General features: G+C 58.0%; 2 protein-coding genes across 2 annotated transcripts; one reads left to right on the top strand and one right to left on the bottom strand.

Annotated features, from left to right (window-relative positions):
• The first annotated feature begins 969 nt into the window (after positions 1 to 969).
• On the top strand, positions 970 to 16,976 carry HNRNPUL2 (heterogeneous nuclear ribonucleoprotein U like 2). Its single transcript, XM_066209350.1, has 14 exons — positions 970 to 1,986; positions 5,966 to 6,089; positions 6,650 to 6,726; positions 7,319 to 7,458; positions 7,960 to 8,050; positions 8,362 to 8,474; positions 9,012 to 9,278; positions 10,288 to 10,410; positions 11,126 to 11,254; positions 11,842 to 12,010; positions 12,801 to 13,001; positions 14,548 to 14,633; positions 15,110 to 15,217; positions 16,846 to 16,976. The coding sequence occupies exons 1-14, from the start codon at positions 1,293 to 1,295 to the stop codon at positions 16,912 to 16,914; spliced, it is 2,391 nt and encodes a 796-aa protein (XP_066065447.1). The 5' UTR covers positions 970 to 1,292; the 3' UTR covers positions 16,915 to 16,976.
• A 3,197-nt stretch (positions 16,977 to 20,173) lies between these two features.
• On the bottom strand, positions 20,174 to 22,690 carry GNG3 (G protein subunit gamma 3). The gene is given in 3 exon segments (XM_066209349.1): positions 20,174 to 20,296; positions 20,298 to 20,398; positions 22,263 to 22,690. Coding segments are annotated over 3 exon segments (222 nt in total). The 5' UTR covers positions 22,362 to 22,690; the 3' UTR covers positions 20,174 to 20,274.
• Positions 22,691 to 23,400: the final 710 nt, after the last annotated feature.

Raw genomic sequence — 23,400 nt, 5'->3', positions numbered from 1 at the left:
GACCTTTCACTGGTGAAAAACAGGTTTAATCCAAATAGTGAGATTACGCTCGCTTTGCTCCGGTTTTAACGGGGAAATCGCGCGGTTTTCACCGAATCCTCGTTTCTGTGTCCCGGGCGCCGCCGAGTCCGGCGGGGCCGGCTCTTCCCTCACAGCGCGCCTCAAAATGGCGGCGCCTTCCCCGCGCTTCGTTTCGGGGTCAAACTCCGTCATTTCGGCGCTTTCGGGGCGAAATTGGCGGTTTCGTGCGGGCAACGCTAAATACCGGTGATGTCAAAAGGAGCGCCTGAGGGGTGGGAAGGGTTTTATTGAATAAATCCGTGACGGGCAGCTGGGAACAGCGAGGGGGGGCACGCGGGTTTCCTGAGGGAAACGCGCCCCAGTCTCCGCGGCCTTTTCCGCGCCCGCTCCATTTCTCAAACTAAACGAAAGTCGTTTATTTTCTGTCTTTTACACATTTTTAACTCTTCTCCCACCAGCGGGCCGCGCGCTTTTCCCCCCCCCACCTCATCCACCGAAACAAAATGGCGGCGGCGCGGCGGGCGGGAAACCGCGCGCGAGGGCGAGCGCCCCCTTGGCCCTTTATCCACCAATAGCAGCGCGGCCTTCGGCCGTCGCCGGGCAGAACAGCGCGGCCGGCGCCAATCAGAAAATGCGAGCGGGCGGCGCGGGGCAGGGGCAGGGGCGGGAGGGGAAGGGGCGAAGCCGCCGCCGCCGCCGCCGCCGCGCTGCGGGGAGCGTTGCACACCTCGCCGCGGCCGCGGGGAGGGAAGGGTGGGAGCGGCCGCAGCGCCTGCGCGCCGCGCGGGGACGTTCCCCTCTGCGCCTGCGCGGAGTTTGCGCGGTGAGGGGAGGCGGGCGGGGCCGGCGCGGGCGCGCAGGCGCGGCGCATGCTCGGTGGCGGCGGCGCGCGGCGCGCGGGGGGGCGCGGCTGAGGGGCGGCGGCGGCGCAGGCGCGGCTGAGGCGGCGGCGGCGGCGGGAGCGGGACGGGCCCGGCGATCGCTCCGCGCTCCGGCCGCCCCCTCCCCGCGGCCCAGCGGCGGCGGCGGCCCCGCCTCGCGCTCTCGCTTCTCTGCGCCCCTTTCCCCGCACCTCGCCCCTTCTCCGCCCCCTTCCTTCCGCCCCTTCCCTCCCTCAGTCCCCGCCCCGCGGCCTCAGGGCCCGGCCCGGCCTCGCGCGCTCCGGCCTCGGCGCCGCCGCCTCAGCGCGCCCGCGCTTCCGCTTCCCTTCCCCCGGCCCCGGCCCGCGGCCCCTTCCCCCCCCGGCCCGGTCCCCGCGCAGCGGCCCCGCCATGGACGTGAAGCGGCTGAAGGTGACCGAGCTGCGGGCCGAGCTGGGCCGGCGCGGCCTGGACGCCCGCGGGCTGAAGGTGGAGCTGGCGCAGCGGCTGCAGGAGGCCCTGGACGCCGAGATGTTGGCGGCGGGGCCCGAGGAAGGCGGCGGCGGCGGCGGCGGCGGGGGAGGCCCGGCGGCGGCCGCGGCGGCCTCGAGCTGCGCGGGGGAAGCGGGGCCGGCGGGAGGCCCGGGCGGGCGGCCCCACGGCGGCGAGGAGGAGGAGGAGGAGGAGGAGGAAGAGGAGGAGGAGGAGGAGGAGGAAGAGGACGAGGAAGCGCTGCTGGCCGATGAGGACGAAGCGGCTCCCGCGGCCCCCGAGGCGGCCCCGGCCCAGCCCGGCCCCCCCGGGGAGGAGGAGGAGGAGGAGGAGGAGGAGGAAGAGGAGGCGGCCGCGGCCGAGCCCGCCGTGCCGGAGCCGCCGCAGCCGCCGCCGCCGCCACCGCCGCAGCAGCAGCAGCAGCAGGAGGAGGAGGAGGAGGGAGCGGCGGCCGCGGCCGAGGCTGAAGCGGCCCAGGGAGGAGAAGGAGGAGGAGGAGGAGGAGGAGGAAGCGGCGGCGGCGTGAACGGCGCCGAGCGGCCGCCCGAGGAGGCGCCCAGCGGGGACGAAGCGGCCGCGGCCGAGGCCAAGGAGGAGGAGGCGGCGCAGGCGGGTGAGAACCGGGAGGGAGCGCCGGGAACGGGGATGGACCGGGATCGGAGCGCCGGAACCGGGGATGGACCGGGATCGGAGCGCCGGGACCGGGGGAGGGCCGGGATCGGAGCCCCGGGAAAGGGATCGGAGCCCCGGGACCGGGGATGGACCGGGATCGGAGCCCCGGGACCGGGGATGGACCGGGATCGGAGCCCCGGGACCGGGGATGGACCGGGATCGGAGCCCCGGGACCGGGGATGGACCGGGATCGGAGCCCCGGGACCGGGGATGGACCGGGATCGGAGCCCCGGGACCGGGGATGGACCGGGATCGGAGCCCCGGGACCGGGGATGGACCGGGATCGGAGCCCCGGGACCGGGGGAGGGCCGGGATCGGAGCCCCGGGACCGGGGATGGACCGGGATCGGAGCCCCGGGACCGGGGGAGGGCCGGGATCGGAGCCCCGGGACCGGGGATGGACCGGGATCGGAGCCCCGGGATCGGAGCCCCGGGATCGGAGCCCCGGGACCGGGATCGGAGCCCCGGGACCGGGATCAGAGCCCCGAGATCTTCGGGAAAAATCCCCAAAACTGGGAAAGAACCGAGACGGGAACCCCAGAACCGGGAAAAAACCGGGAGCGAGCCCCGGGATCTTCGGGAGAAATCCCCAAAACCGGGAAAAACCCATTTTTTTGTGGGAGAAGAGCCAGTTCCCGGTTCTGAGGGCCAGGGAGCCCCGGAGCGAGCCCGGGATCTTCGGGGGGATCCCCCAGAGCGGGGGAGGAGCCCTTCGGGCTTGGGCTGCGATCCCGGAGACTGGGGGAGAGATTCCGAGATCCCCGGGAGGGATCCCCGGGAGGGATCCCCGGGAGGGATCCACAAAGCCGGGAACACCTCCGAGATCCCCGGGAGGGATCCCCGGGAGGGATCCCCGGGAGGGATCCGCAAAGCCGGGAACACCTCCGAGATCCCCGGGAGGGATCCCCGGAACGGGAACCTCGGGAAAGGTCCCCCAACCGGGAAAACAGCGAGAACCGGGAATCCCCAAATCGGATAAAAACCGGGAAAGAACACCGGGAGTTCCGGGGGGTTCTACAAACCGGGAGAAAGCCTCAGAAATCGGGAAGAAGAACTTGGGCTCCTCAGGGGAGATTCCCGCAGCTTCCCCCCAAATCCCCGTCCCCCCAATCCCCAGGTTTTGCGGGGACGATCCCGAGGATTGGTTTTGGTTTGGGGAAAATGAAAAACAACTCGGGATAAAATCCCATTTCCCTGAGGGAAAATCGGGGGTTCTGAGGGAAGAAAAGCGGGAAAAAATTCCCGGGTGGGTTTTGAGGGAAAAATCGGGGAAATTCCGGGTTTTAAGGAAAAAATGTGATATTCAGGGGAAATCACGTTTTCGGAGGGAAAGCTCCTGATTTTAAGGGGGTTTGGAGGGAAAATTCCCGGTTTCGAGGGGGGAAAAGTTGGGAACTGGGAGAAGTAAAAAGTGCGGAGGGAACGGGGAAATTTTTGTTTTTAACGGGGAAAGTTCCGGAGGGAAAATCCTCAGGAGTTTGAGGGGAAGGTCGGGATTTTTCAAGGAAAATTGTGATTTTCGAGGGGAAATCCTGATTTTTTCAGGGGAAAATATTGATTTGTGAGGGGAAGATCCTGGTTTTTGAAGGGAAAATCCCGATTTTTGAAGGGAAAATCCCGATTTTTGAAGGGAAAATCCCAATTTTTGAAGGGAAAATCCCAATTTTTGAAGGGAAAATCCCGATTTTTGAGGGAAAATCCTGATTTTTGAGGGAGGAAACGCCTCGTTTTGAGGGAAACCTCTGATTTGTTTCGAGCACGGATCACCATGGAACGGAATTTTCTTGGGAATGAAGTGGGACTATTCCCATTTTTATCCCAAACTTTGATTGTCGTGGGATACGAGAGAGAAAATCTCCCTTATGGGGCACGGGAAAAGTGCAAAAACTGGGATTTTACGGGAAGATTTCCAGGTTTTGCCGGATTTTTAGGAATTTTTCGGCCAAACAAGGAAAAATTGGGATTTTTTTTTTTTTATTCCTTTGGATTTTCTTGCTGGATTTTTCGGTTTTTAACATAATTTGTTCAGTTTTTAATGAACCGACGTGTCTTGAGCCGAAGTTTTTCCTTTTCCATGGAAAATCCCGGGGGAATTTTACATTTTTAAAGGATTTTAATCATTTTTGTGGCTTTTTTTAACCCATTCCCACCTTCCAGGTGGGAATTTCCGCCTCCTGAGGTTTAACTTTGCCCCTTTAAATCCCAGAAAATCCGTTAAAACTCCGGGATTTTCGTGGAATATTTTTCTTTAACTCATCTTTAAGGAAAAATCTGGAATTCTAACCCCTTTTTGCCACTCTAAATCCCAGAAAATCCATTAAAATTCCACGGTTTTCATGGAATATTTTGATTGATTTGGTTTTTAAGAGGAAAAATCAGAGTTTTGGCTACATTTGAACCTTCTAAACCTGGAAAATCCATTGCACCCACAAGTATCCGTGGAATGCCCCACTTCAGCTCGACTCTGAGCCCCGAAACCCTTTAAACCTTCGCTGTTCCCACGGCATATCCCATTTCAATTCAGTTCGAGTTCGCTTTTTCCCCCAAACCCCTCAAAACCCCAATTTCCCCCTTTTCCCCCGAGCAGGGCCGGGGTTCCACTCCGCGGCGGTTCCCGGGGAACGTTCCGTTTCCAGTTCGACTTTGACCCCCGGCCCGTTCAGGCCTTGGCACTTGCTGTGGAACGTTCCGTTCCGTTGGGTTTTCCGGCAGCCTTGCGATCCCCGCGGGATGTTCTGTTGGCGTTCGCCTTTCCGCCCCGGAAACCGAAGCCGCCAAACTCCCCTGAGACGTCCCGCCTAAATTCGGTTTTCAGCCCCAGCAAACTCCCGCTAAAACTTTGGAATTCCCTGGAATATTCCATTAAAATTCAACTTCTGACCCCCCCAAACAACCCCCAGTAAAACCTCGAAGTTCCCGTGGGGTATTCCGGTAAAACTCACCTTTCAACCCCAAAAACTCCATGAAAACCTTGGAATTCCTGTAGAATATCCCATTTAAATTCAACTTCCAACCAAAAGCCCCATCGGAAAACCTTGGAATCCCCGCAGGACATCCCATAAAATCCAGTTTTAATCTGAAATATCCCATTTAAATTCAGCCTCCAACCCCAAAAACCCCGATTAGAAAACCCTGGAATCCCGGCGGGCCATCCCATAAACCCAACTTTGCCATGGAATATCCCATCTCAATTCCACTTTTAACCCCGTTGGAAAGCCGGGAATCCCGGCGGGCCATCCCATAAACCCAATCCCCCGGCGGTGTCCCCGTGGTGGCGGCTCCAGTGGCTCCGGTGGCTCCGGCGGCTCCGGCGGCTCCAGTGGCTCTGGCGGCTCCAGTGGCTCTGGGGCTCCGGTGGCTCTGGCGCTCCGGCCGCTCCGGTGGCTCCGGTGGCTCCGGTGGCTCCGGCGGCTCCGGCGCTCCGGCCGCTCCGGCGGCTCCGGCGCTCCGGTGGCTCCGGCCACTCCGGTGGCTCCGGTGGCTCCGGCCGCTCTGGTGGCTCTGGTGGCTCCGGCGCTCCGGTGGCTCCGGCGGCTCCGGCGGCTCCGGCAGCTCCGGCCGCTCCGGTGGCTCCGGCGGCTCCGGCGGCTCCGGCAGCTCCGGCGGCTCCGGTGGCTCCGGCGGCTCCGGCCGCTCCGGCCGCTCCGGCGGCTCCGGTGGCTCCGGCGGCTCCGGCCGCTCTGGCGGCTCCGGCGCTCCAGTGGCTCCGGCGGCTCCGGCGGCTCCGGCGCTCCGGTGGCTCTGGGGCTCCGGTGGCTCCGGCGCTCCGGCGGCTCCGGTGGCTCCGGCGCTCCGGCGGCTCCGGTGGCTCCGGCGCTCCGGCCGCTCCGGTGGCTCCGGCGCTCCGGCGGCTCCGGCGGCTCCGGCGCTCCGGCGGCTCCGGCGGCTCCGGCGCGTCCCCCAGCTGCGCTGTCCCCGCAGGGGAGGAGGAGGACAAGGCGGCGGCGGCCGAGGGCGAGCGGCGCGGGCTGAAGCGGCTGCGCGACGAGAAGGACGAGCACGGCCGCGCCTACCACGAGTTCCGCGAGGAGGCCTACAACAGCCGGTGCCGCGCCGCGACTCGGCCTCCCGGGGATTCCGGGGATTTTTTCGGGATTTTGGGGGAATTTCCCGAGGGGTTTTGGGGGTTTTTTTCTGGGGCTTTGCGGGTTTTTTGGGGGGGAATTTTCAGGATTTTTTGGGGGGGGATTTTAGGGCGTTGGGGGGTCCAGGGTTTTGTCTGGAATTTTGGGGATTTTCCTTACAGAATTTTTTGGATTTTTTTATGTTTTTTGGGGGGATTTTTGGGGGAATTTTGGGGATTTTTTTGCATTTTAGGGGTTGGGGGATCCAGGGATGTGTCTGGAATTTTGGGGATTTTCCTTACAGAATTTTTTGGATTTTATTTCTGATTTTTGGGGGATTTTTGGGGATTTTTTTGCATTTTAGGGGGTTGGGGGATCCAGGGATGTGTCTGGAATTTTGGGGATTTTTTGGGGAATTTTTTAGGATTTTTTTTTCTGGGTTTTTTGGGGAGGAGTTTTGGGGGTTTTTTGGGGGAATTTTGGGATTCTCTCTCCCAGAACTCCGAATTTTCCCCAATTTTGGCCTTTTCCCACCCCACAGATCCAAATCTCCGCCGCCGCCCGAGGAGGAGCCGCCCGAGGGGGAGGAGGACGAGACCCTCGTCATCCTCGACACCTGTACGGGGCCTGTGGCCGGGCCTGGGGGAGTTCGGGCGATTGGGGCGCTCGGGGATCACTCCGCACGTTCCCTCCGCGATTTCAGGCGTCTCCCGCGGATTTTCCAGCGTTTGGGGCCGTTTTGGGGGATGCTGTGGAATTTGGGGGGCAGGGGGGGTTTGAAACCGTCTGGGGTTTGGTTTTTGGGGGTTTTTTTGGTGGGACTTGGGGATTTTGGCTGATTCGGGGTTTTTTGGGCTGATTTTGGAATTTTTTGGGATGGTTTGAGGCGGGTTGGATTTAACCCAGGGTGAGTTTTGGGTCGGATCTCAGGAATTTTGGGATTTGGGGTGACTTCGCCTCAGCTCCGGCCGGAATTTCGAGATAATTCGGGGCGTTTTTGTGCCGATTCCCGGGATTTTTTGGGGGCAATTCCAGGAGAATTTTTGGGGATAATTGAAGCTGGATTTGCTGCAGTTCAAGGTGGATTTTTTGCCCTTTCCTGCCCCGATTCCGGCCGCGATTTCGGGACAATTTTGCCGGTTTTTGGGGGACTTGAGGGAACTTTCCCAGGGTTTGAAATCACAATTTTTGGGTTTTTTCCCCTCCCCAGACACGTCTGACCTGCAGTTCCGGGCCAGCAGGGACCGTTACGGGGGGCAGCCGCTGTTCTCCGAGCGCTTCCCGGGGCTCTGGGCCGGCGCCCGCGGCACCCACGGCGTCACCGGGGGCCGGGTCTGCTTCCAGGCCAAGGTGGGACCCCAAAACCCCCAAAAACACCCCAAAATAACCCCAAAATAACCCCAAAACCATCCTTGGGGCACCCACGGCGTCACCGGGGGCCAGGTCTGCTTCCAGGCCAAGGTGGGACCCCAAAACACCCAAAAACACCCAAAATAACCCCAAAACACCCCAAAACCCCCCAGATAACCCCAAAGCCACCCCAAAACCCCCCAAAACCCGTCCCTGGGGGAGCTGCCCTCAGGCAGGGACGGGAGGGAGGGCCCTGGGAGGGGCCTTCCAGGGTTTGGGGTCGGTTTGGGGTTTTTGGGGGTCATCTTGGGGGGTTTTGGAGGGAGCGGGGGGGGTTGGGGTGGGCTTGGGTGGGTTTCGGCGGCGTCGGGGGCTTTGCTGCCTGCTGTGGCCGTCTGGGGTCTCTCGGGGGTTCTGTTTGGGGTTTTTGCTGCTGCTGTTCCCTTTTCCCCGCCCCGTTCCCGAATTTTGGGGCCCCAAAACCCCCAATTTCCCCCTCAGGTGTCCCAGAACCTCCCGGGGAAGGAGGGCAGCTCCGAGGTGCCGCTGCTGCGCGTCGGCTGGTCCGTGGACTTCTCCCACTCCCAGCTGGGTGAGAGCTCAAAATCCAGCCCAAAATCCAGCCCAGAAATCCCAAAACCCGCCCCAAATCCTGCCCCAGAATCCCCTGGAACTCACCCAAATCCAGCCCAAAATCCACAAATCCTGCCCCAAAAATCCCAAAATCCACCCCAAAATCACCAAAAAAATCCCTAAATCCATCCAAAAATCCCCAAATTCCCCAAGAATTCCCCAAAGTCCCGCCCAGAATCCCCAAATCCACCAGGAATTCCCCCAATCCCGCCCAGAATTCCCAAATTCCACGAGGAATTCCCCCAATCCCGTTTTGTCGCCCCGTCCCAGGGGAGGACGAGTTTTCCTACGGCTTCGACGGGCGGGGCCTGAAGGTGGAGAACGGGAAATTTGAGGAGTTTGGGGAGAGCTTTGGGGAGAACGACGTCATCGGCTGCTTCGCGGTGAGGACCGGGAAAGGGGGAGACGACTGGGAAATCTGGGAGAAAAATGGGGAAATCTGGGGCAAAAACAGGGAAATCTGGGAGAAAACAGGGAAGAATTAGGAAAAAAAGGTGGAAAAATGAGGAAAAAATCGGGAGAAACAGGAAAACATCAGGAAAAAAAATTCTGAAGAGTCAGGGAAGAAAACCTGAAAAATCGGGAAAAACCCCTGAAAGCTCAGGGAAAAACCCCCAAAAATCGGGAAAACAACCTGGAAAAATCAGGAAAAACCCCAAAAAATCAGGAAAAAACCCAGAAAAATCAGGGAAGGGAAAATCAGGAAGAAATGGGGAAATTAGGGGGGAGAAAAAGGGGGAAAATCCCTCAAAATATCCGTGGAAAAAAAGGGAAAAATTCTTGAAAAACGGGGGAAAAGCCCCCAAAAGCCCAGACGAGCGATCCCCGGAAATGAGGGAAAGGCGGGGGAGGCCCCCGAGCGGCCCCGGAAGGCGGCGAGGCTCCCGCGGCGCCGCGCCCCACCGTGCCGCTCCCGGCAGGACTTCGCGGGCGCCGAGCTGGTGGAGCTGTCCTTCTCCAAGAACGGGCGGGCGCTGGGCGCGGCCTTCCGCGTGCCCAAGGCGGCGCTGGGCGCGCGGCCGCTGCTGCCGCACGTGCTGTGCAAGGGCTGCGCCGTGGAGCTCAACTTCGGGCAGCTGCCGGAGCCGCCGGCGCCCGTGCCCGACGGCTTCGTCTTCATCCACCACGTCCCGGCCCCCGAGAGGGTGCGCACCCCGGCCGGGCCCCGCAGCACCGAGGAGTGCGAGGTGGGAGATTCCACGGGGAAATTCCATGGGAATGGGGATGGTGGGAATGGTCAGGACCCCGCGGGGCCCCGCAGCACCGAGGAGTGCGAGGTGGGAGATTCCGTGGGGAAATTCCCTGGGAATGGGGATGGTGGGAATGGTCAGGACCCCGCCGGGCCCCGCAGCACCGAGGAGTGCGAGGTGGGAGATTCCGTGGGGAAATTCCCTGGGAATGGGGATGGTGGGAATGGTCAGGACCCCGCGGGGCCCCGCAGCACCGAGGAGTGCGAGGTGGGAGATTCCGTGGGGAAATTCCACGGGAATGGGGATGGTGGGAATGGTCAGGACCCCGCCGGGCCCCGCAGCACCGAGGAGTGCGAGGTGGGAGATTCCGTGGGGAAATTCCACGGGAATGGGGATGGTGGGAATGGTCAGGACCCCGCCGGGCCCCGCAGCACCGAGGAGTGCGAGGTGGGAGATTCCGTGGGGATGTCACTGGGAATCCCGTGGGAATGGTGGGGATTCCGCCAGGATTCCAGCGGCGTTCCCTGGGAATGGTGGGGCTGATGGCTCGGGGTGTGCTGGGAATCCCGGTGCTGATCCCATGGGGAATGCTGGTGTTGGATCCACTGGGGAATCCCAGTGGTGGTCCCTCTGGAATTGCTTGGAATGCTGCTGTTCATCCCTCTGGATCCATGGGGAATCCTGATGCTTGTCTTTCTGGATCCATGGGGAATCCCAGTGCCCCCTCGTCCTGAAACCACTGGGAATTCTGGCTCTGATCCCGTGGATCCCCTGGGAAACCAGATCCTGCTCCTCCGGGAATCCCAGCCCTGGCCATCCCAGTTTTCCAGCAGGAGCTCCTGCTCCTCCGGGAATCCCAACCCTGGCCATCCCAGTTTTCCAGCGGGAGCTCCTGCTCCTCTGGGAATCCCGACCCTGGCCATCCCAGTTTTCCAGCAGGAACTCCTGCTCCTCCGGGAATCCCGACCCTGGCCATCCCAGTTTTCCAGCAGGAATTCTCCCGCAGGTGCTGCTCATGGTGGGGCTGCCGGGCTCCGGGAAGACTCAGTGGGCACAGAAACATTCCCAGGAGAACCGGGACAAGCGCTACAACATCCTGGGCACCGAGCGCGTCCTGCACCAGCTCAGGGTCAGGATTCCCGGGGTTCCCGGGGCTTGGTGGGATTTCTGGGATTGGGAGATGGGATCTTTGTGTCGCAGGGTCGTCAGGGAAACAGGAATTCGGGGTGGGAATGGGAACGACGGGATGGACCGGGAATGTCGGGGTGGGCAGGATGGGAACGATGGGGATGAAGGGATGGGATTTCTGGGATTCACGACCCAGACAGATCCAGGCTGCCCGCCCTGCAGCCCCCCCAGCCCTTTGCCTCATTCCCAAATCCCCAAATCCCGGGATTTTGTGAATTCCCGGATTTTGTGAATTCTGGGACTTTGTGAATTCTGGTTCCCCACTCCCAGAATTCCTGGGTTTTGTGATTCCCAATCCCTGAGTTCCCGGATTTTGTGATCCCCACTCCCCAAATTCCTGGATTTTGTGAATTCTGGGATTCTGCGGTTCCCCTGTTCCCGGATTTGGTGAATTCCGGGATTCTGCGGTTCCCCCATTCTGGGTTCTGTGAATTCCGGGATTCTGCGGTTCCCCTGTTCTGGGTTCTGTGAATTCCGGGATTCTGCGGTTCCCCCGTTCCGGGTTCGGTGGATTCCGGGATTCTGCGGTTCCCCCGTTCCGGGTTCGGTGGATTCCGGGATTCCGCGGTTCCCCCGTTCCGGGTTCGGTGGATTCCGGGATTCTGCGGTTCCCCCGTTCCGGGGTCGGTGGATTCCCGAATTCCCTGTGTCCCCAGACGCGGGGCCCGGAGCCCGAGGAGCTGGACGCGCAGAGCCGGGAGCTGCTGACTCAGCAGGCGGCGCAGTGCCTTAGCAAGCTGGTGCAGATCGCCCCCCGCGCCCGCCGCAACTTCATCCTGGACCAGGTACCCCGGATCCGGGGAAAAACGGGAAACCGCCGGGAAACCGCCGGGAAACCGCCGGGAAACCGGCCCGGAGATCCTGCGGAAACCCGGGGAAAACCCCAAAGTGTCCCTCCAAAATCCCCCAAACCCTCCCCCAGGAACCCCCACTTCATTCCGGACCACGTGCCCCCAGGGCAGGGGGAAAACGGGGAAAATCCCAGGAAACCACCAGGAAAGCAGCCTGGAAATCCAGCGGAAATCTGGGGAAAATGCCCCAAACCCCCCAAGGATTCCCCTGGAATTCCCAATCTCGTCCTGGACCCGGTTCCCCGGGAGGGCCCAAAACCCGGGGAAGGACGGCCCAAGAGCCCCGTCCCTGGCCCCAGATCCCCCCGTTTATCCCCCAAATTTCCCCATTTTTGCCCCCAAATTCCTGGGTTTCCCCCCAATCCCCATTTTTCCCCCAAATTTCCCCATTATTTCCCCCCCAATCCCCATTTTTCCCCCAAATTTCCCCATTTTTTCCCCCCCAATCCCCATTTTTCCCCCAAATTTCCCCGTTTCCCCCCCAATCCCGTTCCCCCCCACATTTCCCGTTCTCCCCCCAGTGCAACGTGTACAACTCGGGGCAGCGCCGGAAGCTCTCGGCCTTCAAGGGCTTCTCCAGGAAGGTCGTGGTGATCGTGCCCCCCGAGCCCGAGTGGGAGACGCGGCTGCAGCTGCGGCGCCAGGCCGAGGGCGAGGACGTGCCCGAGTCCGTCATGCTGGAGATGAAAGGTGCGGAGGAGACGGCGGAACGGCGGGGGGCGTGGGGGGAATGGGGAAAAGACTGGGGGGAAAAACGGGGAAAAACGGGGAAAAACATTGGGGGGGAAATGGGGAAAACATCGGGGGGAAATGGGGGGAATGGGGAAAAGATTGGGGGGAAATGGGGGGAAATGGGGAAAACATCGGGGGGAAACGGGGAAAAACATCGGGGGGAAATGGGGAAAAACGGGGAAAAACATCAGGGGGGAATGGGGAAAACATCAGGGGGGAAATGGGGGGAAATGGGGAAAACATCGGGGGGAAATGGGGGGAATGGGGAAAACATTGGGGGGAAATGGGGAAAAACATCGGGGGGAATGGGGAAAAACATCGGGGGAAATGGGGGGAATGGGGAAAAGATTGGGGGGAAATGGGGAAAAACATCGGGGGGAAATGGGGGAAACATCGGGGGGAAATGGGGGGAAATGGGGAAAAGATTGGGGGGAAATGGGGAAAACATCGGGGGGGAAATGGGGAAAGTCAGAGTTAAAATGGGGGAAAAGGGAAAAAAGAGGAAACGTCAAAGGTAAAATGGGAAATCCGGGATTCCATTTTTCCCTCCTTGTCCACCCACGTTCTTCCCATTTTTCCCCCTTTTGTTCCCCTTTTTCCCCATTTTAATTCTGACATTTCCCCGTTTTTCCCCCAATTTAACCCCGACCTTCCCGATGTTCCCCGGTTTAACCCTTTTCTCCCCAGTCTAACCCTGACCTTCCCGACGTTCCCCGGTTTAACCCTTCTCTCCCCGTTTGTCCCGCAGCCAACTACTCGATCCCCGAGAAGAGCGAGTACGTGGACGAGGTGCTCTTCGGGGAGCTGGGCCGGGACGAGGCGGCGCCGCTGGTGCAGCGCTGGAAGGAGGAGGCGCGGAAGCTGCTGCCGCCGGCCGAGAAACGCGGCAACCGCCGCAACAACCGCAACAAGCGCAACCGGCAGAACCGCAACCGCGGCCAGGGATACGGTCAGGGGGAGAGACGGGATGAACGGGGAAAAACTGGGAAAAAACTGCCTGAAAGTGGGGGAAAACGGGGAAAAACGGGGAAAAAACTGCCTGAAAATGGGGGAAAATGGGGGGAAAATGGGGAAAAAACTGCCTGAAAATGGGGAAAAACGGGGAAAAAACTGCCTGAAAATGGGGGAAAATGGGGAAAAAACTGCCTGAAAATGGGGGGAAAATTGGATACAATGGGGGGAAAATGGGATCCATGGGATAAGCAGGGTAAACGGAATTCGGGAGCGGGTTGGGGCTGGATTTTGGGGGGGTCTGGGCCGGGTTCAGGGTGGGTTTGGGGCTGGATTTTGGCTGAACTCCGGGAATTTGGGATTGGGGCCGGGTTCAGGGCGGGATTGGGGCTGGATTTTGGCTGAACTCCGGGAATTTGGGATTGGGGCCGGGTTCAGGGCGGGTTTGGGGCTGGATTTTGGCTGAACTCCGGGAATTTGGGATTGGGGCCGGGTTCAGGGCGGGATTGGGGCTGGATTTTGGCTGAACTCCGGGAATTTGGGATTGGGGCTGGGTTCAGGGAGGGTTTGGGGCTGGATTTTGGCTGAACTCCGGGAATTTGGGATTGGGGCCGGGTTCAGGGCGGGTTTGGGGCTGGATTTTGGCTGAACTCCGGGAATTTGGGATTGGGGCCGGGTTCAGGGTGGGTTTGGGGCTGGATTTTGGGGTGTTTGGGATGGGATTTGGGTGCAGTTCGGGCGGGATTTTGGACAGGATTTGGGGTGGGTTCTGAATGGATTTTGGGCCGTGTTTGTGCTGGGTGTTTGGGGGATGATCCGTGGGGTTTGGGTGTGTTCTGGGCTGGTTTTGGGCGTGTTTTGGGCGTGTTTTGGGTGTGTTTTGGGTGTGTTTTGGGTGTGTTTTGGGCGGGTTTTGGGTGTGTTTTGGGTGGGTTTTGGGCGTGTTTTGGGCTGGTTTTGGGTGTGTTTTGGGCGGGTTTTGGGTGTGTTTTGGGCGTGTTTTGGGTGGGTTTTGGGCTGGTTTTGGGTGTGTTTTGGGCGGGTTTTGGGTGGGTTTTTGGGTTTGTTCTGGGCTGGTTTTGGGCGGGTTTTGGGCGGGTTTTGGGTGGGTTTTGGGTGTGTTTTGGGTGGGTTTTGGGCGTGTTTTGGGCTGGTTTTGGGTGTGTTTTGGGCGGGTTTTGGGTGTGTTTTGGGCGTGTTTTGGGTGGGTTTTGGGCTGGTTTTGGGTGTGTTTTGGGCGGGTTTTGGGTGGGTTTTTGGGTTTGTTCTGGGCTGGTTTTGGGCGTGTTTTGGGCGGGTTTTGGGTGGGTTTTGGGCGTGTTTTGGGTTTGTTCTGGGCTGGTTTTGGGCGGGTTTTGGGTGGGTTTTGGGTGTGTTTTGGGCGGGTTTTGGGTGGGGTTTTGGGTGTGTTCTGGGCTGGTTCGGGGCGTGTTTTGGGCGGGTTTTGGGCGGGTTTTGGGTGTGTTCGGGGCTGGTTCGGGGCGTGTTTCGGGCGATGTTTGTGGCCCAGTTGTCCCAGGCCTGACCCGGCGCTGTTCCCGCAGTGGGAGGGCAGCGCCGGGGCTACGACAGCCGCGTCTACGGGGGGCAGCAGCAGCCGCAGTACTGGGGGCAGCCGGGGAACCGCGGGGTGAGCCGGCCGGGCGCTGCGGCGCGCTCTGGGGACACTCCGCGCGATTCCGGGACAATTCCGGGGCATTTCTGGGGGAAGTCTGGGAATTTGGGGCATTTCTGGCCAATTCTGGGCAATTCTTGGCACTTTCTGGCACTCCCAGCCCATTTCTGGGGCATTTTTGGGCCTTTCTGGGGCAGTTCTCAGCTCCAGACCGTTCCCTGGCCACTTCCTGGTCATTTTTGGGCACTTCTGTGTCATTTCTGTGTCCTTTCCGTGTCCTTTCCGCGTCCTTTCCGCGTCCTTTCCGCGTCCTTTCCGCGTCCTTTCCGCGTCCTTTCCGCGTCCTTTCCGCGTCCTTTCCGGGGCACTCTTGGCGCTGCCTTGCGCTCATTTGAAGCGGTCGGACCTTGGCCGGTTTGGACTGGTTCCAAGCTGGTTCCCGCCGGTCCGTGCCGGTTTCTACCGGCCCTGACCAGCCCCGCTGCCCCCAGGGCTACCGGAACTTCTACGAGCGTTACCGGGGCTACGACGATCGGTTCTACGGCCGCGACTACGACTACAACAGATACCGCGACTACTACCGGCAGTACAACCGCGAGGTGGGGGCTGGCCGCGGGCTCGGACTGGGATCAACCCGGGGTTAAACTGGGGTTAAACTGGGATCTACAGCGGGCTTAGACTGGGATCAACCCGGGGTTAAACTGGGGTTAAACTGGGATCTACAGCGGGCTTAGACTGGGATCAACCCGGGGTTAAACTGGGGTTAAACTGGGGTTAAACTGGGATCTACAGCGGGCTTAGACTGGGATCAACCCGGGGTTAAACTGGGGTTAAACTGGGGTTAAACTGGGGTTAAACTGGGATCTACAGCGGGGTTAGACTGGGATCAACCCGGGGTTAAACTGGGATCAAACTGGGATCCACAGCGGGGTTAAACTGGGATCAAACTGGGGTTAAACTGGGGTTAAACTGGGGTTAAACTGGGGTTAAACTGGGATCTACAGCGGGGTTAGACTGGGATCAACCCGGGGTTAAACTGGGGTTAAACTGGGATCTACAGCGGGCTTAGACTGGGATCAAACTGGGGTTAAACTGGGATCGAACTGGGATCTACAGCGGGGTTAAACTGGGATCAACCCGGGGTTAAACTGGGGTTAAACTGGGGTTAAACTGGGATCTACAGCAGGCTTAGACTGGGATCAAACTGGGGTTAAACTGGGGTTAAACTGGGATCTACAGCGGGCTTAGACTGGGATCAAACTGGGGTTAAACTGGGATCGAACTGGGATCTACAGCGGGGTTAAACTGGGATCAACCCGGGGTTAAACTGGGGTTAAACTGGGGTTAAACTGGGGTTAAACTGGGATCTACAGCGGGCTTAGACTGGGATCAAACTGGGGTTAAACTGGGGTTAAACTGGGGTTAAACTGGGATCTACAGCGGGCTTAGACTGGGATCAAACTGGGGTTAAACTGGGGTTAAACTGGGATCTACAGCGGGCTTAGACTGGGATCAAACTGGGGTTAAACTGGGGTTAAACTGGGATCTACAGTGGGGTTAAACTGGGATCAAACTGGGGTTAAACTGGGATCTACACTGGGGTTAAACTGGGATCACACTGGGGTTCCCACCGGGGTCAAACTGGGATTCCCACCGGGATCAAACTGGGATTCCCACCCGGGTCAAACTGGGATTCCCACCGGGGTCAAACTGGGATTCCCACCGGGGTTAAACTGGGATTCCCACTGGGATCAAACTGGGATTCCCACCCGGGTCAAACTGGGATTCCCACCGGGATCAAACTGGGATTCCCACCAGGATCAAACTGGGATTCCCACCAGGGTTAAACTGGGATTCCCACCGGGATCAAACTGGGATTCCCACCGGGATCAAACTGGGATTCCCACCCGGGTCAAACTGGGATTCCCACCCGGGTCAAACTGGGATTCCCACCGGGGTCAAACTGGGATTCCCACCCGGGTCAAACTGGGATTCCCACCCGGGTCAAACTGGGATTCCCACCAGGGTCAAACTGGGATTCCCACCGGCTTTACTCCGGGGTTACTCCGCCCTGTAACCCCCAGGAATCACCGACTCTGATGGGAATTTTTGGGCAGAATTCGGGGTTTTGGATCAAATGGAGCGGGGAGGTTGTGGGGGAGGGGGATTAACCAGTTCGAACCAGTTCAAACCAGTTTAAACCAGTTGAAATTCCTCCTCCCCCCAGTGGCAGAACTACTACCAGGACAGAGACCGGTACTACAGGAACTACTACGGCTACCAGGGCTACCGGTGAACCCCGGCCCTTCCCAACAAAAATTCCCAAAATTCCCGCAATTTGGGGGAGGTGGGGGCGGGGCGAGGGGTGGGGGAGGGGCAAAAAAAGGGGGGGAGGGAAAAAAAACCGGGGTGGGGGGAGGGGCTGGAAAAAAAAATAAAATTTAAAAAAAAGGAGGGAGGGGGGGAGGGGAAAAGAAGGAAAAAAACCAAAACCCAAAAACGAAAAAAAAAAAAAGGGGGGGGAAAAAAAGGCAAAAAAAGCAAAAAAAAGATGGAAAAATGTAAATTTTTTTTTTTTAAAGTTTGTTGAAAGAATTTTGTTGTAATTGTATAAAAAAAAAAAAGAGGGAAAAGAAAAAAAAAAAGAAAAATAAAAATAAAAATTCCAGGTTTTGGCGGTGGGGGAGGGGCTGGGGGGGTCCCCAAAATCCAGCCCGAGGGGGGAGGGGAGGGAAAAAGGCGGAATTTGGGGGGGAAAACGGGGAAAAAGGAAAAATTTCCCTTTCCTGGGGGTGGGGGAGGGATTTTAGGGGGGAAAATTCCCCAAATCTTCCCTTCCCCCCCCCTTCCCCCTGGGATGAAATTTCCTGGAAAACGTTGGAATTTGGGGGAGATTTCGATGGAATTTGAGGAATTTTGGGGGAATTTTAAAGAAATTTGAGGAATTTTGGGGGAATTTTTGTGGAATTCGATGAATTTTGGGGAAATTCCCCAGGAAATGGGGAGGTCGTTAGTTGCCGTTAATGAGGGGGTTTAATTAATGGTTATTCCTAATAAGGGGCCTGAATTAATGACCAGCCCTTGGATTAATTGGGGTCTCTTCATCGATCTGGTCATTAACGGCTCCTCAATTAATTAATGGATCTTTAATCATCAGGGAATCGTTAAATAATGGGGCTCCTCATTAATTAACGGAGTTTTTAATGATGGGGATTTTTTTCCTTTAATTTGGGGGGAAATTTGGGAATTTTGGGGTTGATTTTTGGGGCGCTTTCAGGGCAATTTGGGGGTTTTTTATTATTTTATTTTTCAGGGTTTTTTTTTTTCTTTAAGATTCTGTTCTTTGGGTTTTTTGGGGTTTTTTTCCCCGTGATTTCTTTGGCATTTCGGGGAATTTTCCTCCCTCCCCCCTTTCCCCATCCCCCAACGTGAGAAAGCCCCGAAGGCCCAGTTGGGGATTTTGGGGTAACGGCGGCGCCGCCTCCGTCGGAGCTTTGCCCGGACCGACGGGGCCGCGCGGATCCGCGTCCGAAGCGAAATTCCCTTTTTCCGTTCCCGCTTCCTGGGGACCCCTCCTGGCCCTGCCCCTCCCCCCGCCGGCGTTCCCCCTTTTTTGTTTTTCTTTTCATCGTCGTTTCTTCCGTTTTTTGGGGTGGAAAATGACAAAAAAAAAAAAATACGAAAAATAGAAAAATAATCCCCAAATTCCGCCGCGGCCCCTCCCCCCCCCCGCCCCTCCCCCCGAGGGCCGTTTCGGGCGGTTTTGTCCCTTTTTAGAAATAAAGAAAATTCGCTTGAGCCCAGGGCGGCCTCGGGTGCTCTTTGTGGGGGTTCAAGGGGACAGATGAGTCGGGGGGGGAAAACCGGGTGAAAACCGGGTGAAAACCGGGTGAAAACCGGGATAAAACTGGGGGAAAACCGGGGTAAAACCGGGATAAAACCGGGATAAAACTGGGGTAAAACTGGGGTAAAACCGGGTGAAAACCGGGTTAACACAAGTTAAAACCAGGTTGAAACTGGGTTAAAACCGGGTTAAAACCCGGTTAAAACCCAGTTAAAACTGGGTTAAAACGGGTGAAAACCAGGTTAAAACCGGGTTAAAACTGGGTTAAAACCGGGGTAAAACCGGGGTAAAACTGGGTTAACACAAGTTAAAACCAGGTTGAAACTGGGTTAAAACCGGGTTAAAACTGGGTTAAAATGGGTTAAAGCCAGGTTGAAACCGGGTTAAAACCGGCCCGGGGGGTTAATCGGGCTGAAGTCGCGATCTGGGGGAGGCCGGAGTCGGCTCCGGGGTTCGAAGTTACCTGCGGGGTTAAATCAGCTGGCGGGGGTAAAAACTGAGTTTGGGGGATTAAAATTAACTCGGGAGGGTTAAAATTAACTCGGGGGGGTTAGAATTAACTCGGGGGGGTTAGAATTAATTAATTAGAATTAACTCGGGGCTCAAACCCGAGGCTGGGGATTTCGATCGGGTTTAGAGGAAGGTTCGGGGAGCACTCCGGGGCCTCGGGCCCGCTTTGGGCCTTCAGGCCGCCCTTGGGATGAAGCTCAGCTCCCGGGTAATAAATTAACGCCGCAATTAAAGATTTAACTCTTTCCTTTCCCTCCTGGGCGGGCCTCAGGCCTGCTCCGAGGCCTCGGGCCTGCGCTGCCATGGCAACCGGGGCGCCGCCATCTTGGCCGCGGCCGGTGCTGACCGGGGGGGGATTAACGGGGAATGAACGGGGGTTTCCCCTCCCCCACCCCCACGGGGCTTTTGGGGGGTCCCGGTGTGGGGGAGGGCTCCCGGTGTGGGGGAGGGGCGGCCCCAGGGACCCCCCGGGGCCGCTGGTTCCTCCCGCCGCCATTTTGGGGCTGGGAGGCGCCATCTTGGGGCGCGCGGGTGTCATGGCGGCGGCCGGGGGAGGGACGGGCGCCGCCATCTTGGGCGTGGGTCCCTCAGGGGGGTCTCGGGGCTCTTCCTCCCTCCTCCTTCCTCTTCCTCCCCTTTCTTCCTCCCCTTTTCTTCTTCCTCCTCCTCTTTCCCATCCTTCTTCCCCTTTCTGCTCCTTCCTCTTCCTCCTTTTCCCCCAGTCCCCGAATTCTCTCCCCCCTCCCCTTCCCCTTCTCCTGCCCTTATCCCCCCCCCAACCCCCCACCCCCAATCCCAGTTTTTTACCCTCCCCCCATTTATTGTCTTTGGGGACCCCAAGAAGAGCCCGGGCCCCGTTTGTGCCGCCAGGTGTTTATTCGGGGGGACCACCCCTCATTTCACCCCCCGGGGGTCCCTTAGAGCCGAAATTTGGGGTGGGGGTCGGTGCTGGCCGAGGGGAGCCCCCGGAATTGGGGGTGGGGGAGGTGAGAGGTGAAGTGTGGGGTTTTTTTTTGGGGGGGGAGGGGGGATTTGGGGGTGATTCCGGGGGGGGGGTCTCCCCCTCCCTCCATTCCAGAACCTTCCCTGAGCTCATCCTCGCCTCATTTCTGGGGTGGGGGCAGCCCCCAACGCCCCCCAAACCTCCCCCGGTTCGAAACCGCCTTTGGGGGTGATCCCCAATTTTGGGGAGGGGGGGCGCCCCAAATTATCCCCTCCCCCCCATTTCCGCCTCATTCTCGGGGGTGGGATCGACCCGAAATGGGGGGGGGGTCCCCCCGAGTTGTTTTGGGGCCGGGGAGCTCAGAGGAGGGCGCAGAAGATTCTCGCGGAAAGGATTTTCCGAGGTGGGGACGGGCGTGAGCAGCGGGTCCTCGCAGGCGTGCGCCTCGCAGTAACTCAGCAGCTCCGCGGCCGCCTTGGACACCTGGGGGCGGCCGGGGGAGCGTGGAAAATCCCCAAAGCGGCTTTAAAATCCCCCAACCGGGTGGGAAATCCCCCAAATGGGGTAAAAAACCCCAGAATGGGCTTAGAATCCCCAAAAATGGGGTAAAAAAACCCCAGAATGGGCTTAGAATCCCCAAAAATGGGGTAAAAAACCCCAGAATGGGCTTAGAATCCCCAAAAATGGGGTAAAAAACCCAAAGCGGCTTTAAAATCCCCCCAACCGGGTTGGAAATCCCCAAAATGGGGTAAAAAACCCCAGAATGGGCTTAGAATCCCCAAAAATGGGGTAAAAAACCCAAAGCGGCTTTAAAATCCCCCCAAACGGGTTGGAAATCCCCAAAAATGGGGTAAAAAAACACCAAAATGGGTTTAGAATCCCCAAAAATGGGGTAAAAAAATCCCAGAATGGGTTTAGAATCCCCAAAAATGGGTTTAAACCCCCCCAAATGGGGTCGAAAACCATCAAAATGGGGTTCAAAAAGCCCAAACTGGGTTTAAAACCCCCAGAAATGGGATCAAAACCCCCAAAAACTCCACCTGGAGCTCCCCAACCCCCCCTGAGTCCCCAAATCCAATCTGGAATTCTCAAATCCGTCCCTGGAACCTCAAATCCTGCCCCTGTCCCCCCTGACCCCTCCCAAATGCTCATTTTTACCCCTTAAATCCCATTTAAATTCCCCCCATTCCCATGTAACCCCCCAAATCCTCATTTTTAACCCCCCAATCCCATTAAAATCCCCCCAAATCCCTTCCCCCCCCTCAAATCTCATTTAAACTCCCCAAATCCTCATTTTACCCCCCCAAACCCCATTTAAATCCCCCCAAATCCCCTTTTTACGCCCCCAAATCCCATTTTCCCCCCTCAAACCCCTCTGAATCCTCATTTTACTGCCCCAAATCTCCATTTTTACCCCCCAAATCCCATTTAAATCCCCCAAACCCCATCTAACAGCCCCAAACCCCATTTAAACCCCCCAATTCCCATTTAACCCTCCCCGAATCCCATTTAAATCCCCCAACTCCCATTTTTAACCCCCAACTCCCATTTTTAACCCCCCAAATCCCATTTAAAATCCCCCAAACTCTATTTTTACCCCCCAATATTTTTATTCCCCCCCCAATTCCCATTTAATCCCCCCCCAATTCCCATTTTTAACCCCCCAACTCCCATTTTTAACCCCCAATTCCCATTTTAACCCCCAACTCCCATTTTTATTCCCCCAATTCCCATTTTTAACCCCCCCAACTCCCATTTTTATTCCCCCCAACTCCCATTTTTAACCCCCCAATTCCCATTTTTATTCCCCCCAATTCCCATTTTTAACCCCCAATTCCCATTTTTATTCCCCCCAACTCCCATTTTTAACCCCCCAACTCCCATTTTTAACCCCCAACTCCCATTTTTAACCCCCAACTCCCATTTTTAACCCCCCAACTCCCATTTTTAACCCCCCAACTCCCATTTTTAGCCCCCAACTCCCATTTTTATTCCCCCAATTCCCATTTTAACCCCCAATTCCCATTTTTATTCCCCCAACTCCCATTTTTAACCCCCCAATTCCCATTTTTATTCCCCCCAATTCCCATTTTTAACCCCCAATTCCCATTTTTATTCCCCCCAACTCCATTTTTAACCCCCCAACTCCCATTTTTAACCCCCAACTCCCATTTTTACCCCCCCAACTCCCATTTTTAACCCCCAACTCCCATTTTTAACCCCCAACTCCCATTTTTATTCCCCCCAACTCCCATTTTTAACCCCCCAACTCCCATTTTTAACCCCCAACTCCCATTTTTAGCCCCCCAACTCCCATTTTTAGCCCCCCAGCCCCCGTCCCCCAGACCTTGACCCGGCACAGGCTGGCCTCGATCTTCAGCTGCTCCACCATTTTCCGGGCCTGGCCCACGCTCAGGGTGCTGCTGGGGGGGGGCTCGCCCTTCATGGGGGGGCTGCGGGGGCACCCCCAGGTGTGGGAACCCCCCCAAGAATCCAAAAAAAAAAAAAAAATTTAAAAAACAAACCCCAAACCGCCGTAAAATTCCCACCAAAAACCGAAATAAATGGAAGAAATGCCCGTAAATGGGACGTTTGTCCCCTGAAAAATGACGTTCCTCCCCCCAAAAAATCCCAATTCCGCCCCCCCGAGCTGAAACTTGGAACCCTCCCAAAAAACCTCAAGAAATTAATTAAATTAAATTAAATGAATTGAAATAAACCCCTCCGAAATGGATAAAACCCCGCCCCGAAATCCCCCAAGGAAAACGGCGTCCCCTCCCCGAATGGTCCCTTAAACCCCCGAATTTTCGCCCCAAATCCCCCATTTCCTCCCCCCAAATCCTGACATTGCCCCCAAAACCCTCCCCCAAACCCCACCCCCGAAATTCCTCCTCACACCCAAAATCCTCCCCCCAAAAATCCCAGATTTCGGCCCCCAGCCCCACCTTTCACCCAAATCCCCCAAAATCCTCCAGGATCCCCAAAATCCCCCGAATTGCCCCCAAAACCCCAAATCCCGCACCCTGAACCCCCCAAATCCCCAGAAATCCCCCAAAACCCCCAAAAATCCCCCCAAAAATCTCCCCAAAAATCCCCCCCAAAATCCCCCCCAGTCCCCCCCCATCCTGATCCCCCCCAAAATCCCAATAAAATCCCCAAAATCGACCCGGGATCCCCAAAAATCCCCCCCAATCCCCCCCCCTCCATCCCCCGTTTTCTCCCCACCCCCCCACTAAAAAATTCCCGATTTTTTTTCCAGCCCCGCCCTTCCCCAAATCCCCTCCCCCACCCCCCTCAGGACCCCCCAAAATCCCCCCCCCCCCCAAAAAATCCGCCCCTCCCCCACCTGTGCAGGGGCCGCGGCCGCTCCGGTGCCGGCGATGCTCGGAGGGGGCGGGGCCTGGAAGGGGGCGGGGTTTAAAGGGGTGGGGGAGGAGATGAAGCCACGCCCCCATCCCCTCCTCCCTTTTCCCCCCTCTTTCCCA

This window comes from Chamaea fasciata, unplaced genomic scaffold, assembly GCF_029207755.1.
Source record: "Chamaea fasciata isolate MVZ Bird 193981 ecotype frontalis unplaced genomic scaffold, bChaFas1.0.hap1 SCAF_874, whole genome shotgun sequence".
Taxonomy (NCBI): Eukaryota; Metazoa; Chordata; class Aves; order Passeriformes; family Sylviidae; genus Chamaea; species Chamaea fasciata.
The sequence above is the reverse complement of the archived record's forward strand: the minus strand, read 5'-3'. Positions and strand labels throughout refer to the sequence as shown.

Bases quoted from the DNA above. Each gene is read 5' to 3' on its own strand.
- HNRNPUL2 (XM_066209350.1), top strand. From the start codon at position 1,293: ATGGACGTGAAGCGGCTGAAGGTGACCGAGCTGCGGGCCGAGCTGGGC. The intron at 6,727-7,318 runs GTACGGGGCCTG...TCCCCTCCCCAG, and splicing joins CCTCGTCATCCTCGACACCT to ACACGTCTGACCTGCAGTTC. The intron at 7,459-7,959 runs GTGGGACCCCAA...TTTCCCCCTCAG, and splicing joins GGGTCTGCTTCCAGGCCAAG to GTGTCCCAGAACCTCCCGGG.